A 19,685-nucleotide genomic window follows, 5' to 3' on the forward strand; every position below is an offset into this window, starting at 1 on the left:
CTCAAACCTGTCCTGGAGTACCCCCTGCCCTGCACATTTTGTATGTCTCCCTTATCTATCACACCTGATTCAACTAATCAGCTCATTAGTGGAGACTCCAAGACCTGAAGTGGGTGTGTCTGATATAGGGAGACATACAAAACGTGCAGTGCTGGGGGTACTTCATGGAGAGGTTTGAGAACCCCTGTTCTAATGAATAGAAATAATAAAAAGTAGATAGAATAGAAATAGAATAGAGAGAGTTAGTGTTAGAGGGTCAAGTTTTTTTTTGAATAAATAAAAAGAAAACAAGTAGAAAAATAGAAATAGACAAATAGAAACAAATAGACAAAAATAGACAAAGCTTGTGTTAGAGGGTACATTTTTTTTGTAATAAATAAAAAGAAAAGAAAGTTTTTTATAATAAATAAAAGAAAAAAGTAGATACAATAAAAAAAGGATAGAGTGTGCTGGTGTTAGAGGGTCAAGTGTAGATGGAAGAGATGTGTTTTTAGCCATTTCTTGAAGATGGCTAAATACTAAGCTGCTCGAATCAAGTTGAGCAGAATCATTAATTGGGAAGAGTAGTCTTGATAAACACTATCACTTTCTTAATGACTTATCTGGATTCAGTTGTCTTGTCTGGTGTGCGTCATGGTTGTTCAAGAAGCTGCAATTTGACCTGAATGCTTTCCTGCACAGGAAATAAATTGGTCCGAAGACCGAACCGAGAGGGATGCCTTACACAGCGAGCTCAGCAGTCTGCAACAGTTACTGCACAACATTAATCAGGTTTACTAAACATGATTATTGGGCATGATATTTTGGGCCAGATGTACTAAACATGAGAAGAGTAATTGTCAACTCATCTTTTCTTTTCTCTTTTAGGTGGTCAGTGGCGACAGTTCCTCAGACTCATCAAAAGATGAAGACCCATCTGTTTCTGCAGGATCTATTTCCTCTTCTCAACGAGACGGTATTCTGATAGCTGTGCAGAGAGCGCTCTTACAGCGGCAGGCACAAATTCAGGTTTGCAACAAACCTCCTGTACACCCTCCTTATATGGCACAGGTGTCATCACTCCTAGTGGTACAGAAATTACACACTTCACTGTATCTCCCAAATAGTTTACTCTGCCATCAAAAAAGCGTATGTAATTTCAGTACATTTAACTAAATTAAAATATCTATCCACCCAAAGGAGTTGCAAGCACGTCTGGAAGCTTCCCAAGAGCAGGTTGCCACCTTGCGAGATCAGCTGCATGTGGGGGAAGATGAATCCAGAAGCCTGGAACAAAGAATCCGGGAACTGCAGCAAGAGAATCAACTATTGGAGAGATCTGAGGAGGGCAGCACCAGACATGCCCAAAGATACCGCACCTCACTGGGCATAGTAACCAGGTAATGTCTGCTACTGAATGAACCTGGGCATTTTGATAAAGGATGCCATTGTTCAATGACAGTGTAAACCTGCACAAATGAGTTTCTAACTGAACATTCATACCCTCTACTTTTATGTCAGTATTTTTCTATAGAGCTGTTTAGCCTTTACATAATTTTGCAAGTTAACCCAGCAGGCTAATTTATAAATATCTTTGCTTTCCATTTTTTTCTACAACATAAATTATAAGTTGTGTTATGCTACAAAGGCTCATGATTCTGATTCAAACACACAAACTCACATCTTTGTGGTAATTGTAGTCCTAATTTGTCAGCACAGTAGCTGCGGCTCAATCATGCAAATCCTCTAGTTTTAGGACTATAACCTGAACAGTCACATACCCCACCACAACTGCCGTTTTCTCCATTCCTAGTGAAAAAAGAGAGCTTGAGAGGCAGCTCTCTGCCCTGCAGCAGCAGCTGAAATGCACACAAGCAGAGCAGGAAGCTTTGAGAAGCTCCTCTCTAGATGTTCAGAGGCAGAGAGACCTCCTCAGGCAGCAGAGGGAGGACCTGGAGAGGCAGCTGGCCCTAGAATGCTCTGAATCCGAGAGGGGGTACGGCATTGCGAAACCTCAAACCCCTTGACTTCCTTCTTGGCCCTTGTTTATTTCCCTGTCTTATTGTTTACAGTCAGTATCACTAGCACATGTTGTCCTTAAAGTAGCCTTGAATCAAACCAGAATAGTATTGTTTACTAAATGTATTAAACATGAAGATGCATAATGTATTAGTTTACTGGTTAGGTCAAAGGTGACAACCCTGATCATGTGTTATTATGTACTGTATATGGATAAGAATGTTTTTGGATGTGATCTTTAAGTCTTTTTTTCTGCTCTGATGAGGAAATGTCTTTTAGGAGTGTGTTTATAGAAATATCTCTGCTTTTATATGTTTGTGTACATAAGTATGTGCCTTTACCTTAACCTTAACAATGTTTACTTTAAAATTATGTTTGTTTGTGTGTACATTTCCTGTTAGCTAATTTGGTTGCTCTATGCCATAGTGTGCCTGGGTTTTCATTTGTTTTTTGTGCTGATTTGTCCATATCTACAGATCAAAAAGTTTGTATTTACGTCTTGATAGTTTGTGTGCATTTGTGTTTTTCTACAGACGACACATTCTGGAGCAGTTGGAGATAAGACACTCGGATATGAGTAAAGAGCTGGTCACACTAAAGGAAGCTCTGAGTCAGCTGACTTTGCAGAAAGAGGTTCTGGAGGACGAAAAGAGCAGCCTTGCACAGGCTCTCTCTAGAGTACTGCTCTACACATTCACACACCCTCCCACTTATTCAATCATCCATTTACTCACCCACTCATTCGTTCCATCACATTCACTCACCTGCTCATTAATTCACTCGCTACATCTTACTCAGTCCATATTTTATACACTCACACATTCTTTCTTCCAACAATGTCACTCACTATTATTTCAAAACATTCAATTTTTTCACTCGGTCACTCCATAGCTCACACATTCTCTTAAACCACTCATTCATTTACTCCCTTCCTCACTCAGTCACTCATTTCTTCACATACTGTATTTACTCACTCATTAATTCATTCTTTCATTCACATATTCACTCATTCATTCATCTTAACAACACCTGATCTAAGTCTGTATAAAACTGTTCTCACCTGCATGTTGCTACAGTGAATTACATCCAGTCATAAAACTGTTTACCCAGTTTTGCATTATTTATCCATTAAGTAAATACAGAGTTTTTCCCCTGTCAAAAGTCCAGCTCAGTTGTTGAATTACTGGAAACTCAGTTTACTTTGACCTTGGATGAGTTATGTAGCTCTGCTTATTTGTAGTGGTTGATATTTACCATGCAAAACTGCCTTTGTAAGATTTTTCATCACTTACTCTAACTTACAGTTTTCCACACTTCCGCAGTTCTACCACAGGTCATTCTGGGGACAAAATATAACAGTTAAACTCCAGTGCTATTAAACATCTCTGCAAACATATTTTAGCCTAACCGCTGATTACAAAATAAATGCTGGTTATCTGAACTTGGTAGCTAATGATTGTATATAGCCAAATTCCCACTGATGTTTGTACTGCCTCCCTATAGGCAGAGGCCCAGAATGCTGAGCAGGAACTGGCGCTCACTAAACTACGAAGTGAAGATGCAGGGCTACAGGACTCCCTGGCCAAGATGGGAGCCCTGAGTGAGGGATTGGCTAAAGATAAGGTTGAATTAAACCGTCTTCTCTTACAGGTCAGGGTCATGGAACTGGATAGTGTGCATAATGTTTATACTCATAAATTATTATTTTTTTTTAAATTTGTGACTTTTGATTAAAGTATTAAATCTTGAATAATCTCTAGTTTCTCACATTCAGTTCTTTTTCAAGGAAAGAAAACAAAATAAGAAGGTAATTACTGGGTTAAGCAATTTGTGTGGATGCTAGTTTTTTTATTACATCATGGTGTGAAACAACTGATAATTTTAGTAAATGGTTAGTAAATTTAGGAAATGGTTTACGATGAAGCTGGCTGACAAAAGAATGGTCCTGGTATGGATACCAGCATACCAACATCCACATCACAATATATGATGGCGACCAGCAAGGCTGGTCTTTTCAACATGGTAATCATCATGCTATGTATTCGTAAAAATATTGTTTTTGACCTATCTGCTGCCAGGTCGAGTCCGAAAAGGCAAAGTTTGGAGAACGCAAACGGGAGGCAGAGCTAGAGCGAGCAGCAGCCAGAGAGGAGCTAGCTCGACTTCAGCAGGAGCTGTTAGACCTAACGGTGGAGAAGCGTGCTCTAGAGGCCTCACACATTCACCTTCAAGAGACCCGAGTGACCCAAGATGCAGAGTACAACCTCCTACAGAGGGAGAAAAGTTCAGCCCTGGAGCAACACACCCAGGTCAGTCGCTCTCCTCCTCACAAAATGAGGGGGGCGTGTGCCCCATTACCCAGCATGATTCACAGCTCTCAGCTGCGCTCTAATGGGTCTTGTTGTCACATTAAAAAGCCAAGAGAAGATATTGGACCCATCTGCCGTGGTACTCAACACCTTCCTCCAAGAGTTCCATATATGAATCTTGGCCCAAGTGTGCGTTTTATGAGTGGCAAAGGAATTGAATGGGGGAAGCAAAGGGGATCTCGAGTACAAATGAAGGACAGGAAGACTAAAGAGATAGATATTACAGATGGGTAGTATCACAGTGAGAGAGAATGAGTGAAAAAAGCTGTAAATAATAAGCTTGATCTGTCTGCTCGCAGCTTTGCAACAGACAGTGTGGAATTCATCTGCTCTTTTGTCTACACCTACAGTCATGTTTTACTGAGGTGTCACTATATTAGACTAGTGTTTTAAAGTTGTCATAAATCACTAGATCCTAATGTAATCTCCATTTTTACACAGTCTTGAAGATCTATTGTAAATTATTAATATAGTACAACATTTCCTTGTCCATTTTACTCGCTGCTTTTTCAGTTGACCTGCTTGGCAGAAAAGTGAAATAAAATTTCCTTTGGTTTGCTAGCAAACGGTTTAGTGCAGGCTCAGTGGGGAAAGTTTGAACATATCAGGAAAATATTTGGACAGCCTGCTGTTCCTAAGTGGTCAGTTACTGGCATAATCTAGGATTTCACGTGTTTGACAAACCACCAAATTATTAGATATCATCTGAGTACTTGATTCATAATCCCGACGTTGATCTACTATCAGCAAACACTGGATTTCCAAAATGTACATGTGTTTGTGTTTGTGTGTGTGTGTGTGTGTGTGTGTGTTTGTGTAGGTCAGTAAGCAGAAGCAAGCCCTGCAGGAACAGTTGAACACATGTCATAGAGAAATGGAGCTAAGTGCTGCTTCGCTAAAGAAGACTTGCAAAGAGAGAGATGAACTAGCAAGAGACAAAGCCAATCTCACAGTGCAACTTACCTCAGAGCAACGTAAATCCAAGGCCCTGGCCCAAGACTTGGCCTCTCTGCGGTGAGTCAATGTGTGTTAGTGTTTTAGTGCGAGTAGGATTTGGTGTATTAATGTGTTTATATGGGCTAAGTGTTTGTATTTATGTTGGAGTTTGAGGTTGGCAGGCAAAGTAAAACACCTGTGTTTTCAGTGAGTTTTTTTAGTAATTATCAATTGGGCCTTTTCGATCACATAACTCTTCCTAGTTTCACTAAGTCTTTTCCGTGAGAGAATCACCATGAGGTTAATAAGCCTGTGTTTTGCTGTGTAAATCATCTCCAGAACATCTCATCTGTCTTGAATGATGTTAGCTAAAGAAACAACCATTTAAATATGTTCATTAGCTTCACAAAACACAACCTATTTTTCTTTGTATTCTCTCACCATCTCTCTTACTTTTTCTTTTGCTCAGGGCAGATAGAGAGTCTCTAGAGTCAGGCCTGTTGGGCAGGCAGGAACTGACCTCGATGCTAGAGGCTGACCGGGCTAGACTAGTAGGAGAGAATGCTAGTCTACAGCAGGCTAACGAGACTTTGACATGTGAGTGTCTCTTCAGGGAGCCTCTATTCCTCTCTCGTTGATTTGGCTGAGCCCACTGACCATTGGGCCCCAGCTATAGTCCACAAAGGGCCCATATTTTAGCTCAGAACTGGGGAACAGCTGAGGGGTGAGCCGAGGTTCTCTCTAGAGCTTCACAAAGTCCCCTCACAGATAGCATCCACACTGTACTATTTATGTGTTGGTGCTGTCACTATATATTGTGTAATGATGATTCCAAAGAGCATTATAATTTCATGTTTCCAGCATGCTGGAACTCAGTGTGTCCCTAATGTATTTTTTTCATTACAAAGCATGTTTCTCCTCTGTGTATATACTTGCTCTTTCCTTTGCACAGGTGAGCTGTCTAGTGTTCACAGTGAACACGAGCAGCAAATGTCCCGGGCTTTGCAGGAGAAACAGGCTTTAGAGTTAAAGCTTGCTCAGGTCAAGAGAAATGCCCAACAAACCCTCATTACAACACAGCAAAGCCATCAGGAACAACTGCATACTGAGCGAAAGCACAAGGTATCACTGAAATTTTGAGATAAAGGCACTGTCCCTAATGACACACTTGATGTGTAATTGTTAGGGGTGTAAATCTTTGGTATAACAGCAAATCAATTCAATTTTAATTGATTTAATTTGGTTCAAAGTTTTTTTTTTCCCCATACAAATGAGTCATCATTTAAGTCATATTTATAGACTGATGCATATTAATCTACAGGGTCTTGAGGCATGCAATGATCAGGGTTGTCACCTTTGAGCTAACCAGTAAACTAATACATTATGCAATGTAAATTGTTACACCATTAGTGCTTGCAGGCTTTCCGACTTGCAGTGGCTGTCACATGCACATCCATAAATTCACAACACCTTTCCCATTTTAAATTTTAGATTTCAAAATCATCTGCAGTTGCTATGTGCCCTTTTGCTGAGCCCATAAAAAACCTGCTCTGATGCAAGTTTCACTGTGTATTATTACCAAACAGTTTACAGTATATGGCATTATCCACCTTATTTTTCAACTCGGAAGTGGTTATTTTTGTACAGTTAAAATAACTGGCTGACAATAAATCGGCTACACCTTCTCTTATGTTAAAAAGTGAGCACTGAGAAAAGGACCACAAGGGTTTTGGACAGCATTTGGAACAGGGTCATAGAGTGAACTGCTCTACCCAGCATGCAACATAGCTCAGCAAACAGCTCAGTATTCATTGTGTGTTTATTTCAGACATGTAAACTGCCATAGATTTAGGACTATCAGAGAAATTCTGGCAGAAAATGCCATTGAAATGCAATAACCATAAACTGTAAAACTCTCCTGTGGTTCAAGAGAGTATTTGGATGCTTATAACACATGCACCTGTCTTGTGTGTCTCAGGAGCGCATGCGTGCGGAGTTGTGTGCACAGAGGGAGCAGGCAGAGTCGCAGCTGCGGGCTGAGTGCGAGGAGCTGCGCATGCAGAGTCGCAGAGTTCAGCAGCAGCTGCAGGAAGAACTGGCCAAGCTGCAGCAGCACTGTACAGAGTCCCTGCTGCAGGCCGAGAGCCATAAACAGCAGGTGTGTGTATTTGTGTCTCAGAGGAACACAGTCAAAACCTTTTGACAACTTCCTTTCAATCTGATCAAAAAGCGTGTCTCTTGCCCCATACAGCCTTAAACCATCTGCAGTCAGAACATGGGACAGATGGCATCACTGTAAGATGGTTCTACCGCATTAACTCTGAGTTAACTGTGCTTGATTGGCAGGTTCTATCTAAGAAGGAGGCTGAGAAGGCTACTCTTACTGAGCGCATAATCACCCTCGAGCGTGACACAGAGACAGCTGCCTTTGAAAAGGATCGAATGCGTAGAGACTTACTGAGCAAACAGGAGCAGGACAAGGTATAATAAATCCAAATATGTCTTTGGATCATGTTTTGTCCTTATTAGATTAGGGCTGTAAAGTTACCCATTAATGCATGACATTAAATATTTAATAGCGTTCATTCACACATTTATTGAATTTGACATTAAAATCTATTTGGAGCTAAAGAACACATATACACACTAGTCCATACCAAAGCACGTGTTTCTCAGTAAATTGAGAAAATAAACAATTTATTTATTGTTAATTTGCATTTCTGTGTGGTGAAATGTAATCACTGAAGAGTAAAATTAACAAAGTTCTATGTAAGAATAAGTTCATAAAGTGCAAGGAAAATTGTTTCATTATTGAATTATTGCTGATTTGAAATTCTGTGTTCTCATCCACTGTTTGTTTTTATGCAGATTGATAAATATATAGAGTATGTCAGAATTCTTAAAGTCTTATAATTATTTTCATTTTATGGCCAGAAAAATTATAAACTGCATAATTAAAATAAGTATATTAAAAATGCTGTACTATTTTGAATAAATATTTTTTATTTTTTGCTTTAAAGGGACATAAAGGAACTTGTTAACTGCAGAAAAATTATCCTGAGTAAATATTTCAATCAATTGACAGCCCTAATTTCATGCATCACATTATTATATACATTTTTTGTCTCTCCTCCTCTCTCTGTAGGACACTGTTTTAGGGTTGCAGGCAGAGTTTCAGGACCTACGGTCTCGTTTCGAGGAGTCTCTGAGTTCCCATGAAGTTTCGGAGCGCAGCTTAAATGACCAGATCAGAGAGCTTTCTATGCAGAGGCAAGAGGCTCAGCAAGAGGTCACACAACCCAAGACTTTACATTCCAGTTGTTCAGTCACAGAAAAAAATGTATAATCCAGAACACAAAAAAACCTATAGCCCAAGAGAGCAGTAAAAATTGTGTTTGTGCCAGTGCCAAATAACCAACGTCATGTAAGTTAGGAGGTGGGTTAGTTAATGTTGGGCTGTGAGGCAACATAAGGCCTGTTGGAGTCCAACTTGTACTGTACCTACCAGGGGCAGCCTTGGGGAGCGCCATTTAGCACACACTCATGTTGAACTTGGCATTGGTTAATGTATATTGAGCATGCTCCAGGTGCCACCAGTTTGATTGGCCGGCACACATGTTTGTGCTTGTTTCCATGTGTGTAGACATCTACCTTTCAGGCTCAAGGTCAACCTTTGGAATTGACCTCTGCACATACCTCAGGCCACAGATTTAGTTGTTTGAACACTCTATCCCCATGCACCCAGAGTGATATGTTACTCAGTGGCTGTGGTAAGAAGTTCATCTCTAGGTGAGGTTGTCTACTCACCAAAATGGATTCTCCTCTCCTGTTTGATTATTTTCACTAATCCTCCTCCAGCTTGCTCTGTTCAGACAATGGCAAACCACCAGTGGTGACAGGGAGTGAAAGGCAAAGGCTCTCTGTATGATATGAAAAGGAGAATTTGCAGTCACAAATAAGCAGGTGCTCAGAAGTTTATTTTTTCCTGTTTTGTAATGAAAGTCATCTCCATGGAAACACCGCCCCCAACTCTTAAACAGAGGTCATCTCTAACCCAACTGTCCTTCACTGTCCTACTAACCCAACCCCCCTATCAATGAATTAAACCAGTGTGGGCTTGGCATGGGCTTATTTCTTTTAGATTAAGATTCATGAGAAGAAAACATCTTGTGTGGCCCAGTAAACTTACACACACACATTTCTTTTTAACACACTAGCATCTACACATGCTTGTACACACCGCTGATGTTTCTCATCATCACTGCTGTGTGTGGCAGTCTTTGGAGCCTGTCCTGTCTTTCTCTGCATTCTGGCTGCATTTTGGGGAAAAAGTGCACTGTAAAATGATTAGCTGTAGCCAAGCAATTACCAGAATGTGGGTCATATTCCTGTGTGTTTACATGGGCGAGGAGTTTCAACCTGAGCATATCTGATGAAAGTTTTAGAAAATTTGAACCATTTCACATGCACTTAAAACACATTTTTAAGTGCAAACTAGAATGTGCCCTGAAATCCAGCTTTGAAAGGAGGGCAGAACTCTTTGGATGAGTCTGATGCTCACATGCTTTGAGAAGCTGAATGGAACAAGGCAGTGGAATTTTACTAATAGGCTGTTTCCATTTCATTCATCTCATGGAAAATGATGTTGAATTGTCCTCTGCAAAACAGTGCCACATAAGGAATATGACTGTTAGAAATCTTCACTCCCTCTGTGGTGTCACATCACCACACTTGAGTGATTTAAATGGACTTTATTTTAGATAGATAAAGTTACACCATTGCACTCAAACCATGACCCATCACTCCTTTTGTATTTACAGAAATCATTTGGTTTAATTGAATCTTTCCCTCTCATCTCTGTCTCTTTCAGGTGGAGCGTTTGAGGAGGGAACTGAGTGAGGTGGAGGGGAGCAGGGACTCTGGCCGTAAGGAACTGATGGAGGCCCACCGAGAGCTGAGGGAGTGTTTGCAGGACAGGGACGCCCAGCGGCGTGAGGGCATGGAACTGAAGAGAGATTTAGGAGATGTTGTGAGAGAGAAAGAGGCCATCCAGACTTCTAATCATGAACTCCGAACAGCTGTGAAGAGAGCCGAGTTTGAAAACAACAGGTTTAGCATACTACACATATTTGAAATATTGATATCTTTTGTATTACATACCTGTTTCCTGTTAGCTTGGCTAGCAGAATACAACAGCAGATCATCACTGAGATGTGATTTTAAGTGATAGACATATACGAAAACAAAGTGAATGAATCTAAAACAGTTTAAAAAAGAGGTGCACTGTATGGTATAACCTAAATATCAGCAAAGGAGTACAAATGTCTTTATGGGATATCAAACATTCCCTGTAAGGCCCAGTTTCGTTATGGAACAAGGAATTAGCATCATTAAAAATGTATTAATCTTCCTTTTTTTTCTTTTTTATCAGTTTGAAGCGAGTGGGAGAAGAAAAGGATCAGAGGCTGACAGTGTTGGAGGAATGTAAATCCTCCCTCCAGCAGGAGGTGCTGAAGCTGAGAACCAACATGCGTGAACTTGAGAAATCTCGCTTGCAGGCACGCAGAGAACTGCAGGAACTGCGCAGGCAGGTCAGGGCCCAAGAAATCAAAGGTTTTTCTTTTATAGCCAGTGCCTTGACATTATTTTAAATATCAGCATGTCAAATTCTTTCATTTTTTTGTTTTTAGTCTAGCCATTTACACATATGTGACCCTGGACCACAAAACCAGTCTTAAGTGTCAATTTGTTAAAATTTAGATTTATACATCATCTGAAAGCTAAATAAATAAGCTTTCCATTGATGTGTGGCTTGTTAGGATAGGACAATATTTGGTCGAGATACAACTATTTGAAAATCTGGAATCTGAGGGTGCAAAAAAATCTAAATATTGAGAAAATCGCCTTTAAAGTTGTCCAAATGAAGTCCTTAGCAATGCATATTACTAATCAAAAATTAAGTTTTGATATATTTACAGTAGGAAATTTACTAAATATCTTCATGGAACATGATCTTTACTTAATATCCTAATGATTTTTGGCATAAAAGAAAAATCTATAATTTTGACCCATACAATGTATTTTTGGCTATTGCTACAAATATACCCCAGCGACATAAGACTGGTTTTGTGGTCAAGGGTCACATATACAATGGAACAAAATGTTGTATTACCAGGTCTGCGTTGCATCTTCGTCCTCATAAAATTCAAGTTTTGTATACATTGCAAGCATTTTTGTAAAATAAAAAAGCGTGTGTCTGAGCAGGTGAAGACATTACAGGGTCAGTGCACTCAACAAGGGCAAGAGTTGAGTGACATGCAGGCCAGACTGACCCAGGAAGAGCATAGAGAGGAGGAAATGAGAAAGGAGACCTTTACTCTCAGACAAAGAGTACTGGAAAGCGATACTGGCAGAGAGGGAGCTCTGAAAGAGGTACAGCACACAAACTGGCATAAATATAGAATCCACACTCACATGCAGTAACACACTTAAACTGTTGGAACTGGTCTGTCTGTGTTAAAAGGCTGCAGGCTTGCAGCGGCGTGTAGCAGAACTGGAAGAAGCACAGCGCCAGGAGAAAGAGTTGCAGCAACAATGGGATGCCAATCTTCAGGAGAGCCAAGTGAAGCAGCGTGAGGAGGTTGCTCGCTTGGAGGGGGCACTGCAGGAGGCCCAGGCCCAGCTCAGGGAGCTTGGGCTGAAGGTGAGTCTAGCAGAGGCCCGGGCCCAGGGGCTGGAAGAGCAGCTGGGACAGAATGACGCAATACGGAGAGATCTTGAGCACAGGTTGAATGTTCTCAGTTCTACCCTAAGACGTACACTTGGAAGCGGACGTGGAAGACAGTCGCCCGCACCTGGGGAACGTGGACGGAGTCCCTCACCGTGGAGAACTCGATCACCTGTGAAAGGTAATGCATTCTCAGTCCAATAATGAATCAGGTCTCTGTAGCAAAGGTTAGCTAAAGGTCAAGAAGAAGATCACCACTCTTACATTACAAAGGATTCTTTTCTTCAAATCTAAAGGTTATTAAACAATGTGCTGCTATAACTTACATGGTGTTCTAAGTTACTTGTGAGAAGAATTAAATAAAAAATTCTGTGTATACCCTCAGGTGAAAGCATGTCAGATGAACCTGGGGTGAGTGGATTGCCGGTGTGTTCTCTGTCCCCCTCCCGCGGAGAGGAAGGAGAATTGGATTTGGACTCAGTTCACATGTTGCTGCGTAGCTTCCAGCAAGAGCTCAGGGACACACAGAGAGAGCGGGTACCTGACACCTCTAAATTGCCACAAAGGACACAAAGGCATCATAAAAGCAGTCCACCCTGCTATACTTTAATTATGCTAGACTTCTCTTTCAGTGAGCTGTTAACTGCTGTGACTGAATTAGTCTATTAGAACGGAGTAGAAACAAATCAGTCTGATTTGTGAATAAATCATTCAGGTTGTTTTTGTGAGCTTGATCCAACTTAAAAGAATGATTTGTCCACTAATTCGGCAGTGCTGCTTTTTTATGAACTCCTATGAACATGACAAGGAGAGCCGTGGTGGATGTCAAGATTTTCAGTGAATAATGACTTAAATTTTGGTCTGTTCTTCACAAAAAGCTCAAATAAACTTTTTTTTGGCCTGCATTTATGATACTTCTGTATCCATTCATTGTAACTGCATGGAAGAATAACTAGTACATTCTTCAGAGTTTCTCCTTTTGTATTCCACAGAAGTCAAAGTCATACAGGTTTTGAACAACATGTTTAAATGAACTATTCCTAAACTTAAACATAAAACTTAACACAGTATACACTTCCCCTTCCCATAAAAACCCAAGATTTGCAGGATTTTACCTTAGAAATGTTTTTGTTTTGAACATGACCATTTATGCCATGGACAAAACTATAGTGAGGGACACACAAATGGAGGATCTGAAACAACACAAGGTGTATCAATAACAATAACCATAAGAACAAAAAGAACATGAACAACCTTCTCTTTGTCTTTCTCTTGAGATTGTAGGATAAGGCCCAAGCACAGGTGCATAGGCTCAGCAAGCAGGTAGAAAGCCTGCAAGCCAGTCAGGAGAGAGGCAACACACGTATACAGATACTGAAACAATCTATCAGAGAGCTGGAGGAGGGTAAGAGCTAATTCTAGCCTGATACTTGGGTACACACTACTCAGTGAATTAAATGATGTTCGCACCAGTTCGCAGCTCTGTTTTTGCTTATCATGTAATTGTGTGTGTATGTTTGCCAGGAAAGCGTGAGTTGGCCAAGCATTTAGAAGGGACACAAGCATCACTCGCCTTACGGGATGAGGCGGTTCAGCATGGGGAATTACAGAATAAGATTATGAGTGAAGAGCTGGCCAAAATGAAGAACAGCCAACAGATAACAGAGGCAGAGGCCAAAGCACTGCAGGTTAACACTCATATATTCTACACTAACACAAAGATGGTTTGCAGAGTTGAATGCAGGAGTGATCAGCCACTTTTCAGGACAGAAGTTAAACGCAGTTTTAAAAGATGTATGTATTATCATTAAACATCTTTGGGGAAAAAAGTTTGTTTTACTCCACTATGAAAACACTCAATGAGATTTTTACTTCTGGAATCCAAGTGGTGCACCAACTCTCTCTCACACAACACCAGTCAGATATAACAAGTAGGAATTATCAAGTGTTCACTGCCACTCCACAATAAAAATCTTTGATGAGTTGTACCTCCGGTCGTCACATTATCAGTATAAATATACTGTTGTATTCAGGAGAAGCTGGAGCGCTCCCAGGCCTCTGAGGAAAGTCTGGAAGCTGAGCGTCGCCGTATGAAGGAGATCTGTGAGGCCACGGAAGCTCGAGCTGTCAGGCTGGAACTCACATGCCGGGGGTTGGAGGGAGAGCTGCAGCGTGCCAAGCTCCGAGCCACAGAGATGGAGTCGGAGGTCAGCTCACTGCGGGAACACCTCAACAAACTCCGCAGAGAACTGGGAGACAGTGAAGAGCGTGCTGCCCTCCTGAAGGTGTGTGTAGGTTTGTTCTGTGTCTAAAAGGACATCAGTCATGTTTGAGCATAATAATGCAGCACTGTTGTTCCATTGTAGGTTGAGGGTGAGAGGTTGGCAACTACCTTGGCACACACAGAACTGCAGGAGAGCCATTTGAGGGAGCAACTGCAGGCCATGGCTGCATCCCTGATTGAAAGCAATGCTGCTACAGGAACAGCACAGGATCAGGCCGTCCAGCTGCAGCGAGTTCTCACAGCCAGCGAATATGACCGGAAGATGCTGCAGGTCAGTATTAGTTTTATAGCGTGCACAAGTTTGCAGTTTGATAACTGCCTTACTAGCCTGACCATATACTAGCAATACCCTAGCACCAAAAGTCCTACAACAGCAAGACAGAAGACAAGCTTAAACATCTCAACTTGATGTAACTTAAGATAAAACATTAAGCAAATTCTCTATTGAGGCTTTATTAAAAACAGTCAATCATTTTTCTTCATCGTGAACTCACAAACAACCTTATTAAGTTCATTGTGGTTCAGCCACAATCTGTTTTGATCTCAATTCACCTCAGTTCATGTACGGCTTTAATTGAAACCCTACAGATCATCTTACTACCATGGCCACAATGTGAAGTGATTTATGCTGTGGTTGCATAACGTTTCCAGGGTGCTGGATGACGGTGCATTAAAACACAGGACTGAACTCATTAATTTTCTTTAGCTCCTCTGGAGGGCTTTTAAGGCTTAGTAAGTCAGTTTTAAAAATGCTGTACAAACAAAAACACTGCACCCTCAGAGTACATCTTTTTCAGTTTGCATGAGACCTGCCAGCTCTTGCCAATAAAAAGTGATCCAGAGGAGAAAAAGAAAGAAAGAGTGGGGAAAAAGGATAAGAAGACAGGACACTGGTAGTAGTGAGGAGAAGAACAGCCTCCTCATTAAAACTGTATGTGGGTGTGTGATTATGCATGTGTGGAGTGATGCCTGTTCATACTTGTCTGTGTGTGTATATGTGCGCAGGAAAGGTTGGATAAGACACGGGAGGCTCTGACAAACAGTAGGAAGCAAAATCATGGGTTGAGTGAGAGACTACAGATCCTGCAGAGAAGCCAGGAAGAGTCTGAACTCAGGGTCTCTGAACTGGACAAACAGACACGAGGCCTGCAGGAGGTTACGCACACACATGCACTCTTACAGTTTACACAGTGTTTTAAAGGGTTAGTTCATCCAAAATGAAAATTTTGTGATCATTTACTCACCCTCTATATTTTTTTTTTTTTAGGCGTATCAGATGATGTTGAGATGTTAGCTATGGAATCCACTCCAAATTTTCCTATTAGGGACAGTAAAGTTGATTTCATTTCATTCATTCATCTCTCGAAATGAAGATATTTTAATAAAACCTGAGATTTCTGTCCCTCAATTGAAAGATCACTACACCATAACTTGGAAATCCACATGAATCAAGTGGTTTAATCTAAGTCTCCTGAAGAGACATGATTGCTTTGTATGAATAGATTTTATTTGTGCTTTTATTTACATATAAACTTTGATTAATGCAAATACATAGAGCACATCAAATATGGCAATTGGAAGCTCAAACGTGAGTGCTTGACATGCGAAACAAACCTCATTGGTTCTCATATGTCATACAAGTATGGCTGAGCTTCTGTTTAACATATTTGATGTTTCATGAAAAATTTGCTAAATTCGGTACAATGCATGAAATGGAAACATTTATGTTAAAATTGAGCATGGTCCCTTTTCAAACAAAAATTTAATAAATAAATAAAAAATGTGAGTTTTGAAGATGAATCACAATCTAATGGGTTTAGAATGACACGTAGGTGAGTAACTTATGACAGAATTTTCATTTTTAGGTGACCTTGTAAATATAATTTGGTCTGTGGAGGCACATGCATCAAACAAATACATTTTGCATTTCAGGCGAACTTTTTTTCCATTTTGTCACCATTGTGCGCCCCTTTTCCTCTGTCTCTCAGTAGAACAATTTCCGTGCCTTAAAAAAAAAACACAAAATTAAAATTAACACAACCAAATGTGTCAAATTCTTACACAACATCGTATCTTAACCAAACACAAAGACACTCAGTGTTATCTCTTCCATGTTAATCTGAGGAAACCATGTTGATCTACACCAGTTCTGGTCTGGACAGTCATGTAGATGGTGTCTATTCTGCATCTCCTCTAATTCACTAGGCTGTGAGACAGAGGCAACAGGCTGAACAGGAGGTGCAAGAGAGCTATGCACTCTTGCAGGGAGAAAAGGATCAGCTTCAGGAGCAGGTGGCTACTTTGCAGACCACTGCACATCGGCTGCAGGGAGAGAAAGCTGAGCTGGAGAGGACACTGCTCCGTCTGGAAAAAGACAGGTCCTCTCTAAAGCGTACCCTGGAGAAGGTACATGTCATGCTGTTATAAATAGCATACACAGTCAAACATAATGACTTTCAAATAGTTTGTTGTTTATGTCATAGACTGTGATCTTTCATTTGTGCAAACTAATCAGAGTGTCTTGTCTGTACCCTTAACTACTCTTAGTATTATTGGTTGAGGTACGTTTGCATGAGAGTTTGTTTTGGAGTGTTTGTGTGTGTTTGCTATTGACTTGTCTATCTTGTCTGTATAAGTGAAACATAAAATGATCCTCCTACATAAATGTACAGCATGTGACAGTATCTCACACCAGATTTCGATCGTTGATACATTTTGTGTGCATGCGTGTGTTGTGTGCAGGTAGAAAAGAATCGCCAAAGGAAGGTGGTGGAGGTACTGCATGCTGAGCGTGAGAGAGAACAGCAAGAACAAAAGATCCGAAATCTAGAGCAAGATTTAAGTGAGACACAGACCGAAATTCACACACTACAGGTGATAGAGATACATACGAATATTATGAATTTTATAATACATGGATCAGCATCTAGTACCCTCGCCGTTTGAAATCTAATCATAATAATATAAATTGATCATTCATCCAGGGTTCATCCCTAAAATCGCTGGGATAGACTCCCCACGGCTGTACAGATAAGCCGTTTAAAAAGGATAGATGGATTACAGAAAAAATATTGCATTACATTAATAATAATAATAATGTATTAATGCTAATTAATGTATTAATGCTAGATTAAGCATTGTATTAATGCTAGATTCATTTTCTGAATAAAATGTGATTGGTTATTGGTCCCAAGTAAACAAACAAGCCCATTTAAAGTCGAATTGCTTTGAAAAGTATAGAAACGGATACAGATATATTCATGTCTGTAGCCCAAACTTTGTAAAACAAGATGACTTCTCAGGGTCAGGAGTTTATTTATTTATATAGGGATTTACTTTAGTGAGCAGTAGTAAAAGTGTTTTAAGAAGCACCACTAATAATAATACAAAAATGAGTCATGTGATTCGTCTGTGACAGGATGTTATGTGTTGTCTCTGCAGTCACAGATCTCTATCTTGGAGCAGACTCACTCCCAGAGGCTCCTGGAAGTGACGGCTCGCCACAGGCAAGAGCTGGACCTGGAGACAGAAAAATACCGTGATATAAATGTTTGGTCATACCGCCCAGCACTAGCATTAAGCACAATCTCAACATCACACACATTTAAAGATCTGTACCTACATTAAATATTTCACCCTAGGTCCCCTAAACTGTTTAGCAAACCACACAATTATTCTCTCTTTTCTTTTTTATAACTTGCTACTCTGTAACTGACATGATTGCTATGATCATTATTTTTATAATTTATAATTTATAATATATAAATAACACAACCATTTAGAGAATAAGATCATCTTGTTTCAGTTAGTACCAATCAGCTAAATTACCGCTAGAGTGAATCAGGACAAAAATTGAATCATATATCTTATCTATAAATGTTGTTTTCATATTATGCTACTCTGTAACTGACATGATTGTTATGATCATTATTTTTATAATTTATAATTTATAATATATAAATAACACAACCATTTAGAGAATAAGATCATCTTGTTTCAGTTAGTACCAATCAGCTAAATTACCGCTAGAGTGAATCAGGACAAAAATTGAATCATATATCTTATCTATAAATGTTGTTTTCATATTAATATTTCCATATGGTGTTTCTCTTATTATGGGTTTTAAAACAATTTCTAATTCATAATCACTACTGTGTTACAGGCTATTCCATGTAATAACTATTAGAAAACTAGTCATTTTTATGAGTCAATAAAACCATACAAACAAGAAAAATAACAATGAGATTGATTTTTGTGGTCTAAAGAATTGTTGTCAGTTGGCTTTGGTGTATTTTGAATAATTGCTGTAGTTTATTATGTGTGCAAATAAGCTATAACTACCTATAAAATAATCTTTGTGATGTTCTCCCTCCAAGATTTTATATCCGCCACTAATGACCCCCTGGTTAAAAAGAATCTCATTTTATTTTAAAAATTAATTTAGATTTTTCTTTTATGCCAAAAATCATTAGGATATTAAGTAAAGATCATGTTCCATGAAGCTATTTTGTAAATTTCCTACTGTAAATATATTCAAACTTAATTTTTGATTAGTAATATGCATTGCTAAGGACTTCATTTGGACAACTTTAAAGGCGATTTTCTCAATATTTTGATTTTTTGCACCCTCAGATTCCAGATTTTCAAATAGTTGTATCTCGGCCAAATATTGTCCTATTGCAGAGGTAGGCAAGTTCGGTCCTGCAGAGTTCAGCTCCAACCCTAATCAAACTCCCCTGAACAAGCTAATCAATGTCTTCAGGATTACTAAGGCTATAGGCAGGTGAGTTTTTTTTTCAGGGTTGGAGCTGAACTCTGCAGGACTGCGGCTCTCTAGGACCGAACTTGCCTACCCCTGTCCTATTGTAACAAACCATACATCAATGGAAAGCTTATTTATTCAGCTCCCATATGATGTATAAATCTCAATTTCAAAAAATGTATGTTGGTTTTTTATTTTATGACTGGTTTTGTGGTCCAGGGTCACATATTTGAAATCTTGCCTTGTATGATTAATTTAGGGGGAAATTGATTTTCAGAGAGTAAGAAATCTTTCAGTAAATCTCTAGTTCAAACCAAAGGGTTTTTGTATATTTTCCTCCTTTTGAACAGACATCTTGTGTACAGTATACAAAGAATGCACTATGTATGCATCATATGACATCCCAACTCTTACACTGCCATGTGGTAGTGTGTACCACACTGAGACATGTTCCTGTGGGGAAGGGTATTTCTCAGCAAAAGTTGAGAGCAGAGGAGAGTGCCCTGTCAGAGTCTCTTTAAAGCAGCCCTTTGATTACCATAGCTCCACCCAGTGCTTATCCAGTTACCGGTCTCTTCTCAGCTATTGGATGAGAGTTCCTAATCATGC

At 39.8% G+C, this 19,685-nt stretch overlaps 1 protein-coding gene across 1 annotated transcript in view; it reads left to right on the forward strand.

Annotated features, from left to right (window-relative positions):
- The window catches only part of LOC107696746 (rootletin-like), a 63,747-nt gene extending 45,257 nt beyond the window's left edge, over positions 1 to 18,490 (forward strand). The window contains exons 11-37 of the mRNA XM_016497227.1: positions 682 to 771; positions 868 to 1,008; positions 1,180 to 1,379; positions 1,793 to 1,975; positions 2,532 to 2,676; positions 3,502 to 3,648; positions 4,077 to 4,307; positions 5,188 to 5,381; positions 5,773 to 5,900; positions 6,256 to 6,425; positions 7,282 to 7,461; positions 7,650 to 7,784; positions 8,449 to 8,592; positions 10,174 to 10,412; positions 10,735 to 10,894; positions 11,568 to 11,735; positions 11,827 to 12,211; positions 12,416 to 12,567; positions 13,315 to 13,435; positions 13,555 to 13,718; positions 14,064 to 14,315; positions 14,397 to 14,585; positions 15,320 to 15,469; positions 16,520 to 16,720; positions 17,057 to 17,188; positions 17,756 to 17,852; positions 18,477 to 18,490. Of these exons, the coding sequence (XP_016352713.1) occupies positions 682 to 771; positions 868 to 1,008; positions 1,180 to 1,379; positions 1,793 to 1,975; positions 2,532 to 2,676; positions 3,502 to 3,648; positions 4,077 to 4,307; positions 5,188 to 5,381; positions 5,773 to 5,900; positions 6,256 to 6,425; positions 7,282 to 7,461; positions 7,650 to 7,784; positions 8,449 to 8,592; positions 10,174 to 10,412; positions 10,735 to 10,894; positions 11,568 to 11,735; positions 11,827 to 12,211; positions 12,416 to 12,567; positions 13,315 to 13,435; positions 13,555 to 13,718; positions 14,064 to 14,315; positions 14,397 to 14,585; positions 15,320 to 15,469; positions 16,520 to 16,720; positions 17,057 to 17,188; positions 17,756 to 17,852; positions 18,477 to 18,490 (4,512 nt within the window). The remainder of the gene's footprint in view (positions 1 to 681; positions 772 to 867; positions 1,009 to 1,179; positions 1,380 to 1,792; positions 1,976 to 2,531; positions 2,677 to 3,501; positions 3,649 to 4,076; positions 4,308 to 5,187; positions 5,382 to 5,772; positions 5,901 to 6,255; positions 6,426 to 7,281; positions 7,462 to 7,649; positions 7,785 to 8,448; positions 8,593 to 10,173; positions 10,413 to 10,734; positions 10,895 to 11,567; positions 11,736 to 11,826; positions 12,212 to 12,415; positions 12,568 to 13,314; positions 13,436 to 13,554; positions 13,719 to 14,063; positions 14,316 to 14,396; positions 14,586 to 15,319; positions 15,470 to 16,519; positions 16,721 to 17,056; positions 17,189 to 17,755; positions 17,853 to 18,476) is intronic.
- Positions 18,491 to 19,685: the final 1,195 nt, after the last annotated feature.

Source organism: Sinocyclocheilus anshuiensis, unplaced genomic scaffold (genome assembly GCF_001515605.1).
Source record: "Sinocyclocheilus anshuiensis isolate Anshui unplaced genomic scaffold, SAMN03320099.WGS_v1.1 scaffold999, whole genome shotgun sequence".
NCBI lineage: Eukaryota > Metazoa > Chordata > Actinopteri > Cypriniformes > Cyprinidae > Sinocyclocheilus > Sinocyclocheilus anshuiensis.